Below are 20,466 nucleotides of genomic sequence, written 5' to 3' on the forward strand. Positions count from 1 at the left end.
CACCTGCACACCCCCTGTACACACCTGTATGCACACCTGTACACACACCTGTACACACACCCCTGTACACACACATGCCTGTTTGCACACACCTGTACATGCACACACCCCCATTCACACACCCCTGTACACACACACACACACCCCCCTGTCTGCACTCCCCTGTACACACCTGCACACCCCTGTACACACCTGTGCGCACCCCTGTACACACCGCTGTACACCCCGGCGCACACCTGTGTGCACACCTGTACACACCTGTACACACCTGTACACACCTGTAGCAGCCCCGCCCCGCCCACCCCGCCCCAGGCCCCGCCCCCTCGCCCCGGCCCCGCCCCGTGCTCTCGCGAGAGGGGCGGGGCGATCGGGCGGGGCGGGAGCGCACCGGGCAGTGCACCGGGCCCCGCCGCTCCCGCTCCGCTCCGCTCCGCTCCGCTCCCGCTCCGCTCCCCTCCCGCCGCCATGTCAGGCCCGGGCCCGGCCCCGGCCTGGGCGCCCACCCACGTCCAGGTGACGGTGCTGCGGGCGCGGGGGCTGCGGGCCAAGGCGGCGGCGGGCGGCGGCGGCAGCGATGCCTACACCGTGATGGCGCTGGGCCGCGACAAGTTCTCCACCTCGGTGGCGGAGCGGTGCCAGGGGCAGCCGGTCTGGCGGGAGGAGGCCACCTTCGAGCTGCCGCCGCCGCCGCGGGCCGCCGCCCTCCGCCTCACCGTGCTGCATCGCGCCCTCGTCGGCCTCGACAAGTTCCTGGGCCGCGCCGAAGTCGACCTGGCCGCCCTGCGGGCCGACGGCGGCCGGCGGCACAGCAGGTGGGCCCGGGCCCGGGCCCGGGGCCGGGGCTGGGGCTGGGGGGGCCTCTGTGCCCCACGGGGGCCGGGGAGAGGGATGGGGGGGCCCCGGGCACCGTGGGGGCCCCCGTGCCCCCCAGGGGACTGGGGCTCTGGTGGGGACCCCTGTGCCCCACAGGGGTGGGGGGAATCTGGTGGGGACCCCTGTGCCCCCCAGGGGACTGGGGGCTCTGGTGGGGACCCCTGGGCCCCATAGGGGTGGGGGGAATCTGGTGAGGTCCCCTGTGTCCTGTGGGGGTGGGGGGAATCTGGTGAGGGGCCCCTGTGCCCCCCAGGGGACTGGGGGCTCTGGTGGGGGCCCCTGTGCCCCGTAGTGGTGGGGGGAATCTGGTGAGGGACCCCTGTGCCCCCCAGGGGACTGGGGGCTCTGGTGGGGATCCCTGTGCCCCATAGGGGTGGGGGGGAGTCTCGTGGGGACCCCTGCACCCCATGGGGACCTCTGTGTCCCCCAGGGGACTGGGGTTCTGCTGGAGACCCCTGCACCCCATGGGGACCCTTGTGCCCCATAGGGATCGGGGGGAATCTGGTGGGGACTCCTGTGTCCTGTGGGGACCCCTGTGCCCCCCAGGGGACTGGGGTTCTGGTGGGGGACCCCTGTGACCCATGGGGACCCCTGTGCCCCGTAGGGGTGGGGGGAATCTGGTGAGGGACCCCTGTGCCCCCCAGGAGACTGGGGGTTCTGGTGGGGACCCTTGTGTCCCATGGGGTGGGGGAATCTGCTGAGGGACCCCTGTGCTACCCAGGAGACTGGGGTTCTGGTGGGGACCCCTGTGTCCCATGGGGACCCCTGTGCTACCCAGGAGACTGGGGTTCTGGTGGGGACCCCTGTGTCCCATGGGGACCCCTGTGCCCCGTAGGGGTCGGGGGGAATCTGGTGAGGGACCCCTGTGCCCCATGGCAACACCCGTGCCCCACAGGGGTCAGGGGGAATCTGGTGAGGGACCCCTGTGCCCCACAGGGTCCCCTCAAGCCCCACGAGGGCCCACGGGGTGACCCCTCGGGGCAGGGTCCCTCCTGACCTTGTCAGTCCCCCATAGCTCCGGGGTGCCTGCCCCTGGGAAGAAGCCGGGGGTCCCGGCACCTGCGCCTGCCAGGCTGGCCCCACGGAAACACGGCCGGCGCTTTTTCAGCCAGTCCTGCCTTGCACTTGGCTTTGATTTTTAAATATTTACATGCGAGTGCTAACAGTGTACACTGGGAAGAGCCAGGCTGACCCGAGAAACTTAATGTATTTGAAATGCCTTCTCCGTCCGACAGAGAATGAACGCAGGCTACAGCCAGCTGTTTATGTATTCTTCTTAATAAATACTTAGCAGAGCCTAAGCATGTGTAAGAGTAGATAATTCAGTGTTATGTGGGCTGCCTTCACTGTTATCAGCAGGACACCGAGCTGGGAGACTTTTCCTTTAATGCCGAGTGCCAGCTCTGTGTCATCCTTGCTCCTTTGAACATAAACACCCGGACGGTGCGCTGAAATCCCAGGGGTGGTTACTGGGAGGGTTTTACTGGGAGTCAGCAGCCTTGTAATGTGGCTTAGGTGGCCGGTGAGTCACCTTCCTCTTCTCGCTCGCCAGAGCAGATGCAGGTATTAACACCGGCTTGGCCAAAGATCTGCGTCGTCTTTCTTGACAAAGCCGTCGCCGCTTGTGAAGCCTTAATTATAAGGTGGCTCTCATTAAGGTTGTGTCAAGCGCTAATGTGTTGACACTGCGTAGCGTGATGTGCCCTCAGTCAGCAGAGTTCGGGGAGCCAGCCCTGCGAGGGGAGCGCTTCGCCTCCTCCCGGGCTGCTTTCTTTGTGTCTGGGCCAAAGGAAAGTAGAGGCTGGGGGATGGACCCCAGCTTCGATGCTCCTGGAAAAACTTCTGATATTTCCAATCGCCCGTGTTGCCCCCCAGCCCTCCATTTTCTATTTGGAGCCTGTTTCTTTTGTCATCGCTTAGCTGTCCTGCTGACGTATACCTGTAAAGGGCTGGTTTTATTTGGAATCTAAATGCATGTTGATTGACAGGTGCGCGCTAACATAATAAATGAAATTAATAAGATTTTATATTTTGTAGTTTTGGGGGGGAGGTTATCAGTACGTTATTTACTTCCCGCCGCTCTGACGTGGACGTAGCGGCGTGAATCTCAAAGCGGTGGCCGTGTTTCAGGGCTAAGCTGCCTTTCGCTGAACACATAGTTTGTGTTTTGGATGCCATTCGGACAGGGCCTGCCCTTTCCCCGGGGCAGAGAGCGCGCAGAATGAATTGTTGTGGAACTGTACAAATGCGGGACGCTCCTAGAAATCACGCGGTTTAGAACAAAAGTGCCTGGTGCTGGCTTGTATTAACGGCAAAGGATTCGTGCTTCCCTTGCTGCTGCCACTGCGGGACTGCATCTTTAGGGACCTGACAAAACCTAACATCTCCTTATAAATTCCCTTCCATGGTGCTGGTGTCTTGAAGCTTCAGGTCTGAACATCTAACTGTAGCGTGGTGCTTGAGCATTCGTTTCCCTCTCACGTGTTTCTCTGTAGCAGATTTCTGAATTCATCTCCTTCAGTTAATGCTCATTAGCTTTGAATTTTCTCTGAAGCAAATTGCCTTTTCCCATTCTCTTCCATTGCTTCCAGTGCACCCTCAAAGGAATGAAGTGCACGTTTGATGGAGAAGATTTGCATGCTCTGTTTTCTCCCTTTATTTTCACATACCAGCTGGTGAGGAGGAAGAAGCCACTGTTTTCCAGGCGGCTTTTCCTATCAGTTCTGTGGAGTCGGGAAGTCTGCGGCTCCAGCAAGAGACAAAAAAGTATTGGTGTGCAGTGCTGATAATTTTCTCTGCCGGCCCTAACGTGGTTCGAATGTGATTGAGTGGTAATTGAGCACGTGTGATAGCGGCATGCGGATGGTGTTTTTGCAGTTTAGGATACCCTGAGCGCGCAGTTAACACGCAGCGCTTAATGTGCTGGAGCTGCATTTCAGAAAGGGGTAAGGTTCTGTCTGTAATGAATGTCCTTCCTGGTGCACGCCAGTCACGAGCCTGCAGAGGTGAGTGGAAATCCCCAGACGGTCTGCAAGGCTCGGTTTGGCTCGCCTTGTGTTGATTAGGGGTTCCTTAGCTTAAGAGGCATTAAGATAGCAACTGAAAAGAAGCTGGAATGAAAGGTATGAGGGCATGGGGCGGGAGCGCAAGCTCTCTGGTCCCAGCTTCAGCTCTCGGAGGCTGCTTCTTTCATACCTACTTCAAAGTCCTAGCCTCTGCGAGCGTCTTTCGGGAAGCCAGATAAAAGCACAGAAGAGAGTGGCTGAGCTGAAATACAGGATTTCCATGCTGTGTTTCTTTTTCTTCTTCTTTTTTTTTTTAACCCTTCCTGGTCTGGGTTTTCAAACAAATTTTAGTAATAACTTTCCATTTACGATAAGAAATGTTTTCCTTGGCACCTGGGGCCATATGATTATGACGTAGTTGTAAGATTAAAGGCTTTGCTTTTTTTTTTCTACACTGTAGGCTTATTTGGTTTTTAAAACATAAACACCCTCTGTTGTTCTAAATTACCCATGCCTCTCAAGAACTTGTTTGTAAAAGAAACGTCCTTGTTTCTGCAGGTGGTACAAGCTTCGCTCCAAACCAGGGAAGAAGGAAAAGGAGAGAGGGGAGATTGAAGTGGATATCCAGTTTATGAGGAGCAACATGACAGCCAGTATGTTTGATCTGTCCATGAAAGACAAGTCTCGCTCTCCCTTTGGCAAGCTCAAAGACAAAATCAAGGGGAAGAGGAGCAGCGGCCTTTCCGACACGGCGTCGGCGATCATTCCCAGCACGACTCACTCCCCTGCTGACAGCGAAGATGAGTCGGTCGAGAAGGAAAAGAAGAAATCAAAGTTCAAAACCCTGTTTTCCAAACCTGGCCTGCAGAAGACTTCCCTCTCCCAGTCCATGTCAGTCCTACCAACGCAGCAGCCCGTCACCGAGAGGGTTCGGCTTCGGCCCAGCGACTTCCAGTCTCAATGGGATGACGAGGAGTCCGAGACCTCGCCAACCTCGGAAAGTGAGTATTGGCATTCACGGCGCCGATGAAGTACAAAGCCTTTCTCCAAAGGTTTGCTTGTACTTCTCACGCTTCTTAGAGTACTAGTTAAAGTCTTCATACTGAGCGAATCCATAGAAAGTCACTTCTGTCAGCGGTGGTGGGTATGCACGTAGGACATTAGACACTCGCGGCTGAGCTTACCTTGGGATAGCATAGAAACCGTGGGGCTGCATGAGCAATGTCTGCGCGCGTTGGCGGTGCAGCTTCGCAGTAAGTGATCTGCGGTGGTTTTAGGTCATTGAATGGCGCGTGCGATCCGTTACGCTGAGGGCTGGCAGTGGTAGGGGGCCCAGAAGGTTTGGAAGCGGCTGGTATAGTCACACTTGCGATGTTTCTGTTGCTGCGATCCATTAATGACTGTGAAGCACTGAGGCTGTCAGTAGCGAGTGTCAGAGGAAAGGATGTTCTTGCATCTTGAATTTCTCCCTGTTTATTTTTTCCAGAAGCCTTTGGAAACGCCCTGGAAGAGAAGTCCTCTCCTTCTCCTGTATTTAAATCTCGTAAAACAGCAACTCTAGACAGCAGGCCACTAAACCAAGTCACCACTAGCCACACCAAGAAAGAAGGGCTCTCTTTGTTCAGTGGCCTTAAATCCAAAAGCGATCCTGTTTCCAAGTCTAGTCTGTGTATCAATGGCAGTCACGTTTATATGGAAGAGAGCACGACGAAGGACAACACTCCAGCCTCTTCCCCCTCTCCTCACAACTTCAGGAGGAAGCAGCTCTTTGCTTCAGAAGAGAACCTGTCTTCCAGATCTCCTAAAGGACCTGAAGAGACAGGAAGAACGTCTCCTAGTCATGCTTTCTCTGGGTCTGCATCCTTGGAGACCTTTAAATCTATGACTTTGCCGTCATACAAATTGCTTAGCAGTGAAGAATACCTGGAAACCAGCGTTCCTCCAACTGTCGAGGTTGTTAAAGAGACCAAAAAAACAGACCACAAAAAGTCTGCCTTGCTCTCTCTGGTCACAGGGAAGAAGGAAGCAGTGAAGACCAGTGAAGCTGAGAATATTCCTGACAGGACCCTGCAGGATGAGGAAAACAAAGTTCCAGAAGAAAAGAGTGAACAAGGGGCCAAAGATCTTGAACTTCCAGCAGATTTAAGCAGAGGGAATCCTTCAGAAGACAGCCACCGCGCAGAAGATGTCTTTGCAAATAAGCAGCCGCTCAACCCTTTCGAGGAAGAACGGAAACCTGAAAAAGCTGCTGCGCCGGCGAAGACCAAAGCTGTCAAGCCCAGGTCAGTCGTGTTTGCTTCAGAGGCTGACATAAATAGCGATGTGCAGCGGCGGTGGCAGGCTTTAACGAAGCTGCTTCCTGCCGCAGAGCAGCACTTCTCCACTTGGCATCCTGTGTGTGGCAGAAGAGCGTTGCCCTGCAGGGTATCTGGTGGTTTTCAGCTAGCCATTGGGCCCCTTGATAACAAATAACAACTCCGAGTTCTTTCTTAGTATGAAAAAGAGATTGATAAAGGGATGTTCCTTATAAGCAATACCGAAATAGTGGTTCTCTGAGCGCAGGCATCTTCGCAGGTACTGTAGGGGTGATTTTTCTTGCTGGATCTTTTGCAAAAGCTAACATTCTTCTGAGCTGTGTGGCTTGAACATACCCAGGGGCTGAAATACCAGTTCTAACATCTCTACTTTTCTCTGCTGTATTTGGCTGTGGTCTTCAAAAGTGTTAACCTTGGAGCCCTTCTGCTTTTGGCGTTGTTCACAGCAACATGAAGGACACTTGCGTGAATTTGTACACAAGGCTTTTTCGGAAATTCTGCTCCTTTATCCTTTTTTTATATATATATATATTAAAAAAAAGTGTGTGTGTTTTTATATATATATATGGGTGTGTCTTACTAATAAGGCTATGTTTTGTGTCTGTCTGACTCCTTATTTTCAGTGCTTCTCATGTTTAACCGTCTTGCATATGCAGTGTCTTACATACTAACGAAATTGCTTGGGGTGCAAAAGACGAGATAGTGCTTAAAAGCAGCCACCTCAGTAACCTCTGCAAACTCTACAGCAGAAATGTTCTGACATAAATTGAGTGCTTTGTAAAGACACGTTTACGTATGTAAAGTTTATCAGATAGGCTCTGAGGTCTCTTGCAAGCATAAGTCATCTCCAGGGTTAGGAGTTGATGGAGTCTGGTGCTAAAGCTTGTCTGTTCCTGCCTTGTGTTGCATCCGCAAGTGACATGCGAGTTTTTTGTCCCTTTTTGCAGACTGGGCGTGTCTTCAGAGGAGGAAACCAAAGCCACGCTTCCTACTCTTGTACCTGATTCCCTTCCTGCTTTTCTTTCTGTACACCGTATCAGTAGTGACAATAATCCTTTTATTTCTAAAACGGGACAAAAAGTCAAAGTGCCAGACTCTGAAAACATTACTAGTTCTCCTGCATCTATTACTTCTCCTCCTCCTTTTGCTGCAGAGCTTTTGAATGGCAAGAACCCCTTTACTTCCCAGTGGGGCAGGGCATCCGCAGCCCTGGATCCTGAAGGCATCGCCCGTTCCCCTTCGTCCCATCATCTTGCAGCCTCCTTTCCCAAAGCGCCTCTTCCCGGGCAGGTCTCTGGTAGTGGTAATAATCCTTTTGCTTCTGAATGGGGGCAGAGCTCGCGGGGCCAGGGTCCTGAAAGCTCTGATACGCAGGCTTCCCGGGGTCTCTCTCGCCCACCCGCACCTTCCCTCCCCTCTGATTGTCATTTTAATGACAATAATCCCTTTGTATCCAAGCTCGGGTGGGAACCAGATGCGCCGGGTCTCAAAGCTGTTGCTAGTTCTTCCCCTTTCTGCCTTCCTTGTGATGAAGATTGTTCCTCAGCAGAACACCCTGCTGAGCTGAAACACTCTGGTCGCGATGCTTTAAGGAGCTCTTCGGATGTGGCTTTAACTAGTAATGTCAAAGCTGTGTCAAACCCTCTCGGCACCCTTTCTGACAACCCTGGTCTGGCTCCAAAGAAGCAGCGCAATTCTCCCCAGCTTCAGGTTGAGACTTCTTTGAAAAGAAGTGAGCTAGGCCACAGGAAATCTATCTCCTTTCTCCTTGACGGATCGGAGGGTGTTACATCAGGTGATGAGGATTTGGGTGGGCAGGAACGTGAAAAGCGGCGCTCTGATTTCAGTGAAATGTTATTGACAGGTTCAAATGCAACAGAAGAGCAAGCAGGGTTTGCTCATGAACTGGACGCAGGGTGCTACCCATCGTCAAAACTCTCTCGTGACAGCATAGGTCCCATCCGAAACAGCAAGACCGCTGTTCAGGGTGGTGTGGAAGTAGGTGGCGTAAATACTGAACTCTACACAAAGGATGGCAAACACTTTGCATCTCTCTCAAAGTGTAGTAATAGCCTCTTGCCAGAGATCGGTGCTGAACAGCCACCTTCCCCCGACAGTGAGCTGAATGAGAAGCAGGAGATCTTTGGTGAAAAGAGACAAGAAGAACGTGCGCCCACGTTAGAGCCCCAGGCAACTCCACTTGATAAAAATGACTCACTTTCTCAAGTAGGATCTGCCAAACCAACCTTGGGAGCTTGCACACCGTCCCCTTGGGAAGCCGATGTAGGGAGGGCTGGCAGTGAGGTGTTAGTCACTCCAAAGCCAGCACCACGGCTGCCTTTAACGCTGAAAAATTGCCCGCTGATTTCTCAGGCTGATGAGTTAAGTGATGTGCCTTCTTCAGGCAATGGCGTAAAATCTGCGCCTGGGCTCCCGCTACCTGATGATAAAGCCTCAGGTGCTTGTGGGTGCCTCCCCCAAAGTGGCTCATTAGAGACTATCACTCCACCAGTGATGCTCAGAGATGACAGCAGTAATAGGCATTTAAAAAATGAAGGTGATGACGATTTATTTGACTGTCTTACAAATTTAAAGTCTGCCATTCCCATTGCTGGAGACCGTGGTTCGAAACTGGCCGGTCTTCCAGTTATTCCAGAAGGAGGCTCCGATGACGAGCTGCTGGGTGACTGTCAGGAGAACTGTGGTGTCACTGCAGGTGATAAAAACGTTTTGGAGACTGGAAAGCAGTCCCTAGATTTAATGCCCTTGCACGAAGAACTGAAAGAGCACTCTGATAGCTCTGCTGCAGCCCACGTAACCCCGGCCGCTCCAGGAGGAGGAGGAGGAGGAAGCACTCCTGGTGCTTGTAAGCCAAGCAAACCACCCCTGCTGCCTGCCAGAGTAGATGTTCACAGTGTCAATAACCAAGTAGCTGACTCAGGCTTAGGTATGATGTCTCATTCCAGGGAGCATAATTGCCGTTTTGAGAAACAAGAACTGAAAATAAGCGCAGGTGTTGAGGAGCGTGCGGAGTGTGACTTCTTTGAGCCTTCTGTTTTCTCTTCCTCCCTGTCAAGTCCTTCCCAGCCCTACGCTTCCTCTCATTCTCTGCCCTCTGACACCCCAAGTCGTAGAGCAGAGTCTCCGAAAAAGCCAACAGCCGAGGGCTTCGCAGATAAAGCAGGAAATTCTGGCAAGAAGAAGCTTCTTCAGGCATGGGTTTCACCCTCTGAAACGTATCCTAACCAAACTCAGCAGAGTGGTGAAACCGTGTCTCCTAAGCACAGGTGAGAGAATATGGGAAATACACAGAAAGTGTCTTAGTGCTGATGTGAGCCTTGCTTTTTCTGCAGGAATTTACTGTGCTTTGCAGTGAGATGGCATCGTACAGCCTTAACTGCCTCCGTCCCGTGGAATTGTCAGGGCCTGGGTCCTGTCACGCCAGCATAGGGTCATTGCTGGCACCAGACGAATCTGTATAGCTATTCGGGACGCCCAGAGCGCTGGAGGGGACCTGCCATTCATCACAATGCTACCTCTTAGGGGAAATGTTAGGGAAACTTGGTCACAGTTTAAGAAATAGGGTCATTTCATCAAATTGGGGAAATGGACCACAATTCATACATTGCTCAGGAACGGGAGAATGGTCACAGGAAGCCTGATAAACTGGGATGCTTCCTTTCCTGGCAGAACTGGGCTCCTCAGCCTCGAAGTGAATCGCAGCAAGCGATGCAGCTAAAGCCTCTCCTAAGAACGCGTGGCTGCTTCCCGGAGCTGTCTGCAGCTCCTCCTGCCTGCTGGGGTACCGTTGTCCGAGGAACAGTGCCGCCGACCTGTCAGCCCTCAGTGCTTTATCTGCAGAACTCCGTCTAGGGTCTAGGGTGCCTCTGGGCCAGCATTTGCTGAGATACAAGTAAAATTTTTTTCCTGTATTAAAATTGGCGATATAAATCCTGCTCGAGCAAATGAAGATAGCACTTTTTGGCAGCTTATGGCATAAGTTCAGCTTGGAAAAGATGTAATACATGCTTGTCCCAGGGTAGTAGAAGTATTTATATGTTGCAAGAACCACAAATATGTTCTCGTTAGGAAAGTCAGGCTCAAATACTAGTGCGTGAGAGATCAGAGTAACTGCTGCTGTGTACTGCCTTCTCATGTAGACCAACCTGGCTTTTCTTTTGTGACATACCATTCAGGATGTATTTCCCTTGTTACTGCTTCTTTATCTCTAATACCTTAGGTCAATAAAGATAGTAGAAAGAGAATTGGAGTATGCTTATAAAAAGCCTATAGCTTAGACAGAAATGCCTTGTCTTCCCGAAGCTGAATCTCTTATCTCTCTGGAGATAGAGAAGGGTAGGAATTTTTCCCGATTTCTTGCTATATTTGTTTTTAGTCTGAAGATCTGTGTAGTGCTGGTGTTATATGTACTGCCTGGATAGCATTAACCTTTTTTAATGTTGCAGACTCCATCCTGTGAAGCCGATGAATGCCACAGCAAATAGCTCTCAAAGTAAAAACCTGAATGTCATCAGCACTATGAACGAAAAGCTGCTCGAGATGAACGTGAAGGTATGGAGGAAAGTGGTGCTTTAAACCAAAGCTTAAGCAGTAAATTGAACGGAGTTTGTGTATTCAAGATAGTTTGCCTGGGCTCATATCTCGTATATCCTGAGCAGAAAAAGAACAGTGGTTATTAGACCGTGGGGGGCATGAACTTTCTTTTTGTCAGTCCCCAAAGGTGGGGACGGTCTTGAAATATTTTTTTTTTCTTGCAAACTGATCTATAATAGAATTGGTGCCTCTTGTTTGTGGAGGGGATCCTCAGCGGGGTGCGGGGTGCTGTCTGACTCCCCAGAGGTGAGCAGGATGTGTGTGAGCCATGAGGTGGCTGCTACAGGAACAACGGGTGACTTGCGGGTGGTGCTACCCCTGGGTCCCGTTGGTGAGGTGTGGGAGCTGTGTAACTTGGATCTGCACCACAGACTGGACAAATTAGTCACTGTTTATTGTCAGACGTGATGAGTCCCCAAAGCTCATTTTCTTCCCGAAATAAGTATGCGGCTCTTAAAGCCGAGAAGGTGAGAAAAGTAACCTCAGGGTGGCTGGTGCCTTGTCATGTGTTGCATTAATATCCTGTGCAGATTGAGAGGCCAGGCGCCTGCCGTTAAAGCACAGCTGCTTCCTAAAAGTGTAGCCGTGCAGCTTGCATAATCACTCAGATTTAAAGGAGTTTTTTGCATAATCTTGGCCTCAAAAGAGACCTCCAGGCTTGAGGCATAGCTTAAAAGTCGTGTTGATCAGAATGGCTAGAAGCGTCTCTGCGTCAGAAGGGAAAAACCCTGGGTACCGTTATTGTCTCTAAGGGTTTTTTGGGGAAAATGAAAAGTTAGTACCAAAATAACTGCAGTGCCTCCTTCTGGTGTAAGTGGAAAAGACGAAAATGCGAGTTAAATGATTCAAACTGACATGTTGCTATTTTGAATGAGTTGAAAACGTATAATTAGTATTCTGGTGTGGCGTTCTGATTCCACATAAGAAGTTATGCGTGATGTGGTCACACGAGCCTGTTGTATGCGTACTCCCTGCGAAAGAAAAGCCTGGGCTGGCGCTCTGGTTTAGCGTCTGAGAAGGTAGCTGGAGGAATTGGCAGAAGCTGCTAAGTACCTGTCAAGTTTGCTTAAAGGTTAAAAGCAGACTTTTTGGAGAAGCCAAAAAGTTTTCACAGTGATAACTACAATAAGAGGGAAACGCCAAAGGCCTCGGTGGGTGTTTCTTGCTGTTGAACCCAAATTTGGCTTTCCTGGTCTTTGTGTGTTTTAAACAATAGCTGTCCCCGTGCTCGTCTGTAAACGATGGGAGTTGACGGTGCACGGCTGTAACTTCCACGCGTCTTCGCTAAGCTAGATGGGCTGCTGCCTGGAGTCGGCGTGACATTCTTTCAGAATAAATCGGAGAAGAGTTGAATTACAGAGCTGACATCATGCTAAGATTTTGTGCTAAAACCGATGGCCTGGTTATGGTCCATAACATCTGTCTCGCTCTGAGCCTGCCTTCTGTTCTGGAGAAGACTGCCTAAGCTCTATAAATTGTGTGGCTGTGCCCTAAGTAGCACACGCTTGCTCTGAGGCAGTTGCTCTTTTTTCCTCCAAATACTTTCAAAAGGCTATTCGGCATTCTTGGAAGTTCACGAGTAGATAGTGCTTTGTATGAATTTTTCCAGGCGAGGTTTGCCAATGGCTCGAAAGGTGCTTCGTAGCAGAAAGCTTGGCTGGCCTGCCGGCCTCTCTGCTGTTGTTAGCGCCTTGGCCGTTGCGCAGCTTGGCCCTGGGCAGCCTGCTGCTCTTGATCCTAAAGTGCTAATGATTGATGGTCCGAAATGTCGTTTGGATAGAACTTATTTTTAAAAAGATACAAAACACAGTAATACTTTTGAAGAGCAGCTGTGGTTCTGCAAACACCATGTGTAAAGTTGTTTGTTGGCTCTTTAAATCCCACAAGGCAGCTACCAGATATCATTCTCTTGCTATTTTGAAATGCCCGTATGTCTGTAATGACCCTGCCTTTCTTCTCTCTCAAAGAAATATGATCCTTCAGATCCCGCCTATGCTTATGCTCAGCTAACGCACGATGAGCTGATCCAGCTGGTCTTGAAACAGAAGGATACAATTACCAAGAAAGATCTCCAGGTGCGTGAGCTTGAAGACTACATCGATAACTTGCTTGTCAGAGTCATGGAAGAAACCCCAAACATTCTTCGTGTCTCAACGTCTGGAAACAAAAAAGCTGGAAAGATGTAAAAGGTCTCGGGACGTGGGTTGAACAAAGGACTGAATTCCCGCCAGTGAAGTTTGATTAATAAGGAGACGATGTGAAGTAGGTGGTACCGGTTGTGCTGCCCACAGAAAATGACCTCTTTCCTGTTTCTGCCTTGAGCAACTCTCTGTTTGATTAGTAGTCACATCAGGTCTTGTATATGGAGTCCAGAAGTGGAGTCAACTTATTTATTTTTTTGGTTTCTTTCCATTATTTGGGAAGATTGTTCAGGCGTCTAATCCAAAGGCTGATTGCGATAGGAAGGATGAAGGGTGTTTGATGTGTTTTGCTTGCCAGCAAGGCACTGATGATCCTTTATGAAGTTTTTTTTTTAATGGTTTTGTTTCGTAGCAGCTTTGATAGATCAATTACTCTTCTTTCCATATCTTAAGTTGTAGTGCAATATAAAATCTTGTACCATAGAGCTTGAGGATTTGATTGTTTTTAAAAAAAAAAATATTGATAACTACACTGGAGAAGTCCAAAGATGTGTGCTTCAGACCAGGGCTGTGTGGGCTGTGTTTTAAAAGTAATTAATGCCCTAAAAGTTCAATGCAAGTTAAACCTTAGATTGGAAAGGAAGAAGCAAAGCTTAGTTAATCTCGTAAAGTACATATTGTTTCAAAGCAGTTCTCCGAGGGGAAGGTTTACAGGTTTTTTTGGTATAGGAAACATTGAGATGTCATGGTACATTTGTCTACCATAGGAATGGTAGTAATGAATTTGGGCCAAAGGTGCATTTTAAATGAGAAGCTGTTCTCTTACAGACTTCAAATTCCCGATTGGAAGGTTGTTCAAATGAAGGAGGCAAAGGTGCGCCTGGTTTCTGATCTGTAGTCTTAAAGAGGTGGATTTCACGGTACGCACGCATGGCCCGTGCATCTTGCTGCATGGGAGTTCTGTGATGATTTTTCTTTTACGCCATTGCAGTTTATTGAATTTGAATACCTTCGATTTTGGAGCTGGGGCTTACCTTGGAATGACCTTCAAAGGTGATCAGTCTTACAGTGCTTTCTTTCGTGCCTTCCTTATACAGCCAAGAGAGGAACCAAATCGCCCTCCCCTGGGGATGGGAGCAGTGACAACGCTAGTGCTCGAATCTGAGTTGGTTTTCTTTGTCACTTGCTGCTCAGAATGGAACGACAATTTTATGTAGCTGAGAAAGAGTTCTGGTTTTGCTAGACAATTGATACCTCTCAGTCTGCTTCCTTAATGTGTGGCTGCTTTGCAGCTCGATAGAGACAGGTATGGTCTCCTCCCTATCTCATCGGACGGCAAATAACAGCATAGCGCTATCAAGCAGCCACCACAACAGGCTTCCTCCACTGAAAAACCAAATGTGGCTTTTTTTTTGGCGAGCCCTTGTCAAAGATCAAAAAAATCAGATGCCTCTTTGCATCTCTGGGATTTATCAGGGTTGCGAGAGTCCATAAAAGGCTTAGAAGAAAGTTGAAATACCGAGAGTGGGTAGCAGAGGACCAAAGCGAACGCTCCTACCTTCGGAATTTGAAAGGGTCTATTGGGTCACTCCTGGCTTAGCTCGAAGGGGTGAGTTTCTCACTCCATTTTTCTACAGCAAAGCACTTTACTGAGGGACTAGACTAGCTGGATCGACTATCAACCTGTTAGTAGTCTGCTTACTATTTTCATAAAACACTGAAAACTACTGGAGGCTTCTCAAATACTGTATTTTTGTAGCGAAGAGTAGTTTAATATATTTGCCTAGAGATGTATACGTTTATTGGAAAATTCAAAAAATGCTGTTAATTACATTTTTATTACTGTAAACTGAGTAACTACCAAAGTCTGGAGCTTTTCTGACAGAGCTCTCCTTCACGGGGAGCTTGAGTTGAAACAAGCCTTAAACGTTAAGAGTCTTCTAAGACTTCAGGTACTTTTTTCTAATTTTATTTCTATTTGGAGCAGATGTTTTCAGTGAAGGGGTTATTTCTTTTCTGCTGTACCCTCTTCTGTGAATGAAGGGTCTGAAACGCAGAAGGTCTTAGCGGCACCTTCAGCTCTTGGCTGGTGGTTTTAATTTTGCGTGGTACCGGTTGGCCTTACTGAAAACTGCTGCTGCTTCTCGTGCCTTGAAATAGTGAGGAAGATGAAGGATTAATTTGTTTCCTCCTTGTGCCTCTGTGGATCTCTGGAAAGAAACCTTGCCTATACCTCACTAATAAACTTGTCTAGACTTTATTCCACAGCTTTCTGATGTTCTAGGTCAGAGAGTCAGAAAAACCGGTTGTGCCTTTGAACGGTGACTTAACGGTTCAAAAATCAAAAACGGTATTATCGGTCGTCATAACTGGACACGCGGGAAGCAAGACTGGACTCTGGCTTTTTGCTGGCCTCATTTTAAAACAATATGGGTACTACTGAGTCACCGGCTGCTGGAGGCACCAGGGTGCTGCGTGCGATGCTTTTGGAGTACGGATTTTAGGAAGTTTGGATCGCGTGCATTCCTGTTGGCAAAAATGTGCCTCTTGAAGTTACATGCGCAGAAACAAAGCGGTGATACGGGCTCTTAGCGGTCTCCTTAGGGATGAAGCCTTAAAACTTGCAATATCCCCTCCTGGCAGCCTTTTTTGCCAGTTACAGCCGTGTCCGTTGAGGTGGACCCCGGGTTGTATCTGGCTTTTGCCCCGAGGGTTGTTCTCTCCGGTTGTTGCAGGTGTTGAGCCTCCTGCCAGAGCAGCACGGGCGCTGCTGCGGGGTCACGGTCCTGCACCAGCCACGCTTCAACTTCCGTGGCCGTGAAAGCATCGCACAAGCCTTGTACCTCAGTCTTTTATTGGCAGTACTAGTTAAAGCCTTTCTTCGGCATAAGGTGACTGGCATTTTATGTCCAGCAAGGTGCTTCACCTTAAGGGCCTTAAGAATCAAATGTATTGTTTTATTATTGAAAGATCTGAATGTATTTTTCCCTGTTTATGCTGTCTGCTTTTAGCCTGGGTACCTGTTTGTTTTTAAATACCTTTTGGTTTCATGGAACACTACAATAAAAATACCTTAAATCCAGCGTTCTGATCACTGTCTTTTTTTTTCTGAAAGAGCAGTTTCAAAAGGGCCTCATCCCTTCCTCGTGACCAGCTCTGCTGCCCAAAACTCCTCATCCTCAAGGTATTTTTGGGCTAGTTCCATCCCTGCAAGCTACCCGTGCAGGAAGTTCATGATAAACACCTCGCAGGGTGGGGAAACCTGATGGACGAGCTCATCCGCATCACGAGAATCGAGAGTTTCTGTAAAGAAAAAAAAAAAAAAAAAATTGTGTGAGAGGTTCTTGGCCAGGAGCCTGGTAGGTGACCCCCGGCACAGCACTGGTCCCTCGGCCCCTGATTGTAATGGCCCTCAAATTGTGGGCAGCAGATGAAAAGAGAGGAAATCAGCCTCCCGCTGTCTTGGGGCCATTTAGCCTGAAACCCATCTGCGCTGCAGGAGCCCTGAGTGCTGTCATCACCCTCATCCTCTGCTGGTAATGAAAGGCGAATGGGGGGCCACCGAGAGCCCCCCAGCACACTGGGCTCTGGGAGCGACAGCTCTGACGGGGACGAGTACCTGCGGCTGATGAGTCTCCCGAGGGGAAGGTTTTTATGATTTCGCAGTTCCCCACTGAGCGAGGGAGCGTGTTGTCCCCCCGATTTGTCCCCTCGGTCCCTCTCCCCTCCGCGGGTGCCGGGGAGCCGCCGCCGCCGCCGCCTCCTGCCCGGGGATGGTGGGTCGCCCCCGGCGGAACTCGCGGGGCCCGGAACGCGGCGTGCGGGGGCGGCGCCTGGGCCGGGCGGACGGCGGGACGGACCGCGGGCGGCGCCGCTATTGGTGGGCGGCGGTGCGCCCGCCCCAGCGCTCCCCCGGCGCGGCGGCGGCGATGGCGGCCCGGGGCAGCTGCCCCGGCTGCGGCTCCGCGGCGCTGGTGGAGGACGCGCACTACGCGCAGCAGCAGCTGGTCTGCGCCGCCTGCGGCTGCGTCCTCGCCGAGGGGCTCCTCACCACCACCTACACCGACGAGGAGCACCTGCGAGGTGCGGCCGGGCCCGGGCCCGGCGGGGCTCTGGCACACGGGGTCAGCGGCACGGCTGGGCGCGGGGCGAGCGTCCCGAGAGCGTTTGCATTCGGCCTGGGGCAAAACTGTCTGTGAAAAGCTTGTTTTGACCGTTCTGAGTCGGCCTGAGCAACAAAGCGCTCCCCAAGCAGCCGTTTCCGTCAGCCCAGGGGCCGTTGTCCTTCCACGCCCTGCAGCCTGCAGGTTTCTTGGCGGCAGAAAGGCCTCTGCGAGGAGGGCAATGCTGGCTGCTGCCAGGATTAGCCCAGCCGCTTTCCCCCTCCCTCCCTAAGCAAAATTCCAGCATGGATTTTCCATTATAGGGTCAGACCGACAGCACTTCTCTGCCAGGTTTTAGGCTTGGAACCGGTGGCGAGCTGCTCTTTGGCATCTAAATCTCTTATAAGTGTAGCAGAGCAGCCCCGAGGCCGTTTGCTGGTTCTGTTTGTAGAGAAGCGATGGCTTTAAGGGGTCCTGCTCCTCGCTATTGCTTAACCTGCGCTACCAGCTCTTGTTTAGTGGCCTCAAAGACCTGTCAGTTCTGATGATTGAAATCCAGTACCGTGGGCATCTGGTTGCCCAAAATCTAAATGACACTGTCTCCCAGAGTCACTGCGAGACCATCTGGCCTAACACTGACTGTTTTTCAGAGGTGGCGTATTCCCAGAGCACTGGCCAGAAAGAGCAGCTGAGCCGCTGCCTGCAGCGAGGTAAGAGCGTGCCGTTCGGTTTCCTTCACACCCCGATTCTCTCTTGCTGCTACTGTAGTTGGTTCAACATGTTTCTAATGCTCTCTGAAATGGTAAAAGCCTTTGGAGCTGGCAGTAAAGCACGAAGAAGGCCGTTAGTTCTGCCTCCAGCCAGCGCCTGCTTTCAGCAAAGTGCCTCACCTGCCCTGAGGGACTTGGGAGGTCTTTGCACGCTGTCTGCGGGGCTGCAGGAGCTGGTCTGCTCTTGCACCTGGGGCAGGGTGATTGCTGGCTGCAGTGTAATATTGAGGAGAGGTGTGTATCAGAAGCTGCTTGAGCTGATCTTTAAGGGCGGTGTCTTCTCACAGGGATCAGGCGGGTCCAGGATCTCTGTAAAGTCCTCCAGCTCCCGACGGTGTTTGAGGAAACGGCGGTGTCGTACTTCCAGAGAGCTCTGCAGCACCCCTCCTTCCACCTGGTCAGTCTGGAGAAGAAGGAGCTCCTGGGAGGCTGCTGCGTCTTTGTGACTTGTCGACAGCACAACTGGCCGCTGACAATGGGGACGATCTGCTCCCTCCTTTATGCAAAGCAGGACCTGTTTGCTGGCGTCTACCTGAGCCTTCAGAAGGAGCTCGGGCTCTCTGTGCCGGCCCTGAGCCTGGGGGATCTGGTAAAGACGCACCTGAACAGGTAAGGGGGCCCCTTTCAGCCATTTCAGAGTCCTGTGTTTGACACCGTGGGTGGAAAAGCTTCCGAAACGCAGCCGTGGCCAGGGCAGAAGTCCACAAGCACACACAGGGTGACCTGTGACAGCACAGGCGTGTCGTTGCTGAGTGCTGTAAGGCAAAACCAGATCATCTGGAAAAGTGTTCCCTCGGACAGCTCACAGCCCTGCGTGCTAAGGGGCAGCGTATCTACCCGGAGCCCGTTAGGCTGGGTGGCACTACTGGCACGACAGCATCCAAAATTCATGATCTGGGAGTGCAGCCTGTTTTCCCTTGAATGACAAATTTCACTGAGTTCTTGCTCCATCCAGCGATCGTAGTACAACAGGGTGGCCCGGAGGTGGACGTGAGCAGCCGAGGGAGCAGGACTGGCATTCGCTGATGGGCTGGGGGTGATGGCCCACGTGCGTGCTGGGGTTTTTACAGACTGCGATGGCATTTTGCCTCCCTTGTCACAGTCTGGGCTGTGATTCTTCTCTTCCTGCCCCTTTCGTCTCAGTTTGAAGAGCGGGCAGTGCAGCACGAGCAGAAACCCATCGCAGGAGGAGGGTGTGTTTGTGCTGAAGGACCTTACCACAGCCAGCTCCCACGTTGAGCTGGATTACCGAGGCGCTGCGTGGTGAGGCTTCCCTGTGCCCTGGTGCTAACGATGGGCTCTTTGCTCTTGCAGTTTTCGGCTATTCCAGCACGCGGCCGACGTCCCTGCCCCGTTTGTGGAGGACAAGGAAAAGATGGTCTCCCGAACGATGCAGATCGTGGAGCTGGCCAGTGAGACGTGGCTGGTCACCGGCCGTCACCCTGTTCCCATCGTCACGGCTGCGGCTTTCCTGTCATGGCAGTCGCTGCAGCCCGCCGCCCGCCTCACCTGCACTTTCGCACGGTTCTGCAAGCTGGCGGGTGTTGATCTGCCGCCGCCAGCGCACCTGAGGCTGAAGGAGCTTCTCGAGATCCTCCTGAGAATGGCCTCCCAGCTCGCGTGGCTGAGGGTGTTTAACGTGGACAAAAAAACAGTGGTCAAGCACATCGGGGACCTGCTGCAACACCGAATTTTCCTGCTGAAAAGCGCTTTCTGCATGGAGGATGAGGAGGAGCAGCGTGGCGCAGCCCCGGGCGAGGGCTCCCCCAGCTCTCCTCCGGTGGCAGAAAGGGCAGTGCAGGAGGAAGGCTGTCCCTCGGAAGGGAAACGCCAGCGTGAGGGCGGCCCGAGGCCCTTGCTGCCGCCCTGCCTTATCAATCCAAGGAAGAGACTGCGGACGGCAGCCCCGAGTGCTTCGGACTCTGCCATCACCGGCGACGAGCCCATCTCCGACAGCGAAATCGAGCAGTACCTGCGGGGCCCGGAGGAGATCCGGGCCTTCAGGAAGGCCAAGGCCTGGCCATGAAGATGGTTTCTGGCGTGGTCCAGAGGACGGTGCTGCCAGAGGCACCGGGGCAGCAGGGACTGTGGGACCAAAAGCGTGAAACCCGATGGTGACAGAGCCATCGCACGCTGCAGGGACAGTCGCCCACGGGAGCGGGGTTGTGGGGAGGGAGGGGGCTATGTCCCCTTTCACGTTTTGGACCGAAATGGGGCTTTTTATGGAGTAACTGCTTTGGGTTGTGTGACATTTCTGTTAGCAATAAACAAAAGCGCAGGTGCCAGGACTGATTTCTGGATTCTCTCTCTTCGCAGCCTCTGGTAAAAGGTGTTTTGGTGAGTCCCAGTCCTGCGGGGCGGCATCACGAGCGAGTCCGGTGAGCCCGTGGGCTTACAACGGGGGCGATGCCCAGGGGAAGGTCTCCAGCACCTTCAACTGGTGCTGGTTTTCCGTAGCGCTGCTCCGGCTTTTCCGGGAACCGTTTCACCTCCTCGTGCTTCACCTCCTTTGACAGAATGGGTTTGTGAGGGTCAAGGAGACACCTTAACTTGCTGAGAGAAAACTACCCCCTCCTTGGTTAATTAAGGGATGCGAAGCTGCTGGAAATCTGTGGGAAAGGCGCAGCTCTGGATTGTGCGTGCCC

General features: G+C 51.9%; 2 protein-coding genes across 2 annotated transcripts; both read left to right on the forward strand.

The window, feature by feature from the left end:
• Positions 1–465: 465 nt before the first annotated feature.
• LOC309601857 (rab11 family-interacting protein 1-like) lies at positions 466–15,958 on the forward strand (the record flags this gene model as incomplete). The annotated part of the gene is made up of 6 exons (XM_082335062.1): positions 466–812; positions 4,437–4,879; positions 5,365–6,160; positions 7,141–9,480; positions 10,660–10,765; positions 12,775–15,958. 6 exons carry the CDS (start codon positions 466–468, stop codon positions 12,991–12,993), a joined length of 4,251 nt encoding a protein of 1,416 aa, XP_082191188.1. The 3' UTR covers positions 12,994–15,958.
• Positions 15,959–16,866: 908 nt separating this feature from the next.
• Positions 16,867–19,978, forward strand: LOC309601830 (transcription factor IIIB 50 kDa subunit-like). Its single transcript, XM_082335005.1, has 4 exons — positions 16,867–17,031; positions 17,702–17,761; positions 18,109–18,430; positions 19,136–19,978. Exons 1-4 carry the CDS (start codon positions 16,878–16,880, stop codon positions 19,845–19,847), a joined length of 1,248 nt encoding a protein of 415 aa, XP_082191131.1. The 5' UTR covers positions 16,867–16,877; the 3' UTR covers positions 19,848–19,978.
• The last annotated feature ends 488 nt before the right edge of the window (positions 19,979–20,466 follow it).

The sequence above is a fragment of the Platalea leucorodia genome (genome assembly GCF_965183815.1).
Source record: "Platalea leucorodia genome assembly, chromosome: W".
NCBI lineage: Eukaryota > Metazoa > Chordata > Aves > Pelecaniformes > Threskiornithidae > Platalea > Platalea leucorodia.

Bases quoted from the DNA above. Each gene is read 5' to 3' on its own strand.
- LOC309601830 (XM_082335005.1), top strand. From the start codon at position 16,878: ATGGCGGCCCGGGGCAGCTGCCCCGGCTGCGGCTCCGCGGCGCTGGTG. The intron at 17,032-17,701 runs GTGCGGCCGGGC...ACTGTTTTTCAG, and splicing joins CGACGAGGAGCACCTGCGAG to AGGTGGCGTATTCCCAGAGC. The intron at 17,762-18,108 runs GTAAGAGCGTGC...GTCTTCTCACAG, and splicing joins GAGCCGCTGCCTGCAGCGAG to GGATCAGGCGGGTCCAGGAT.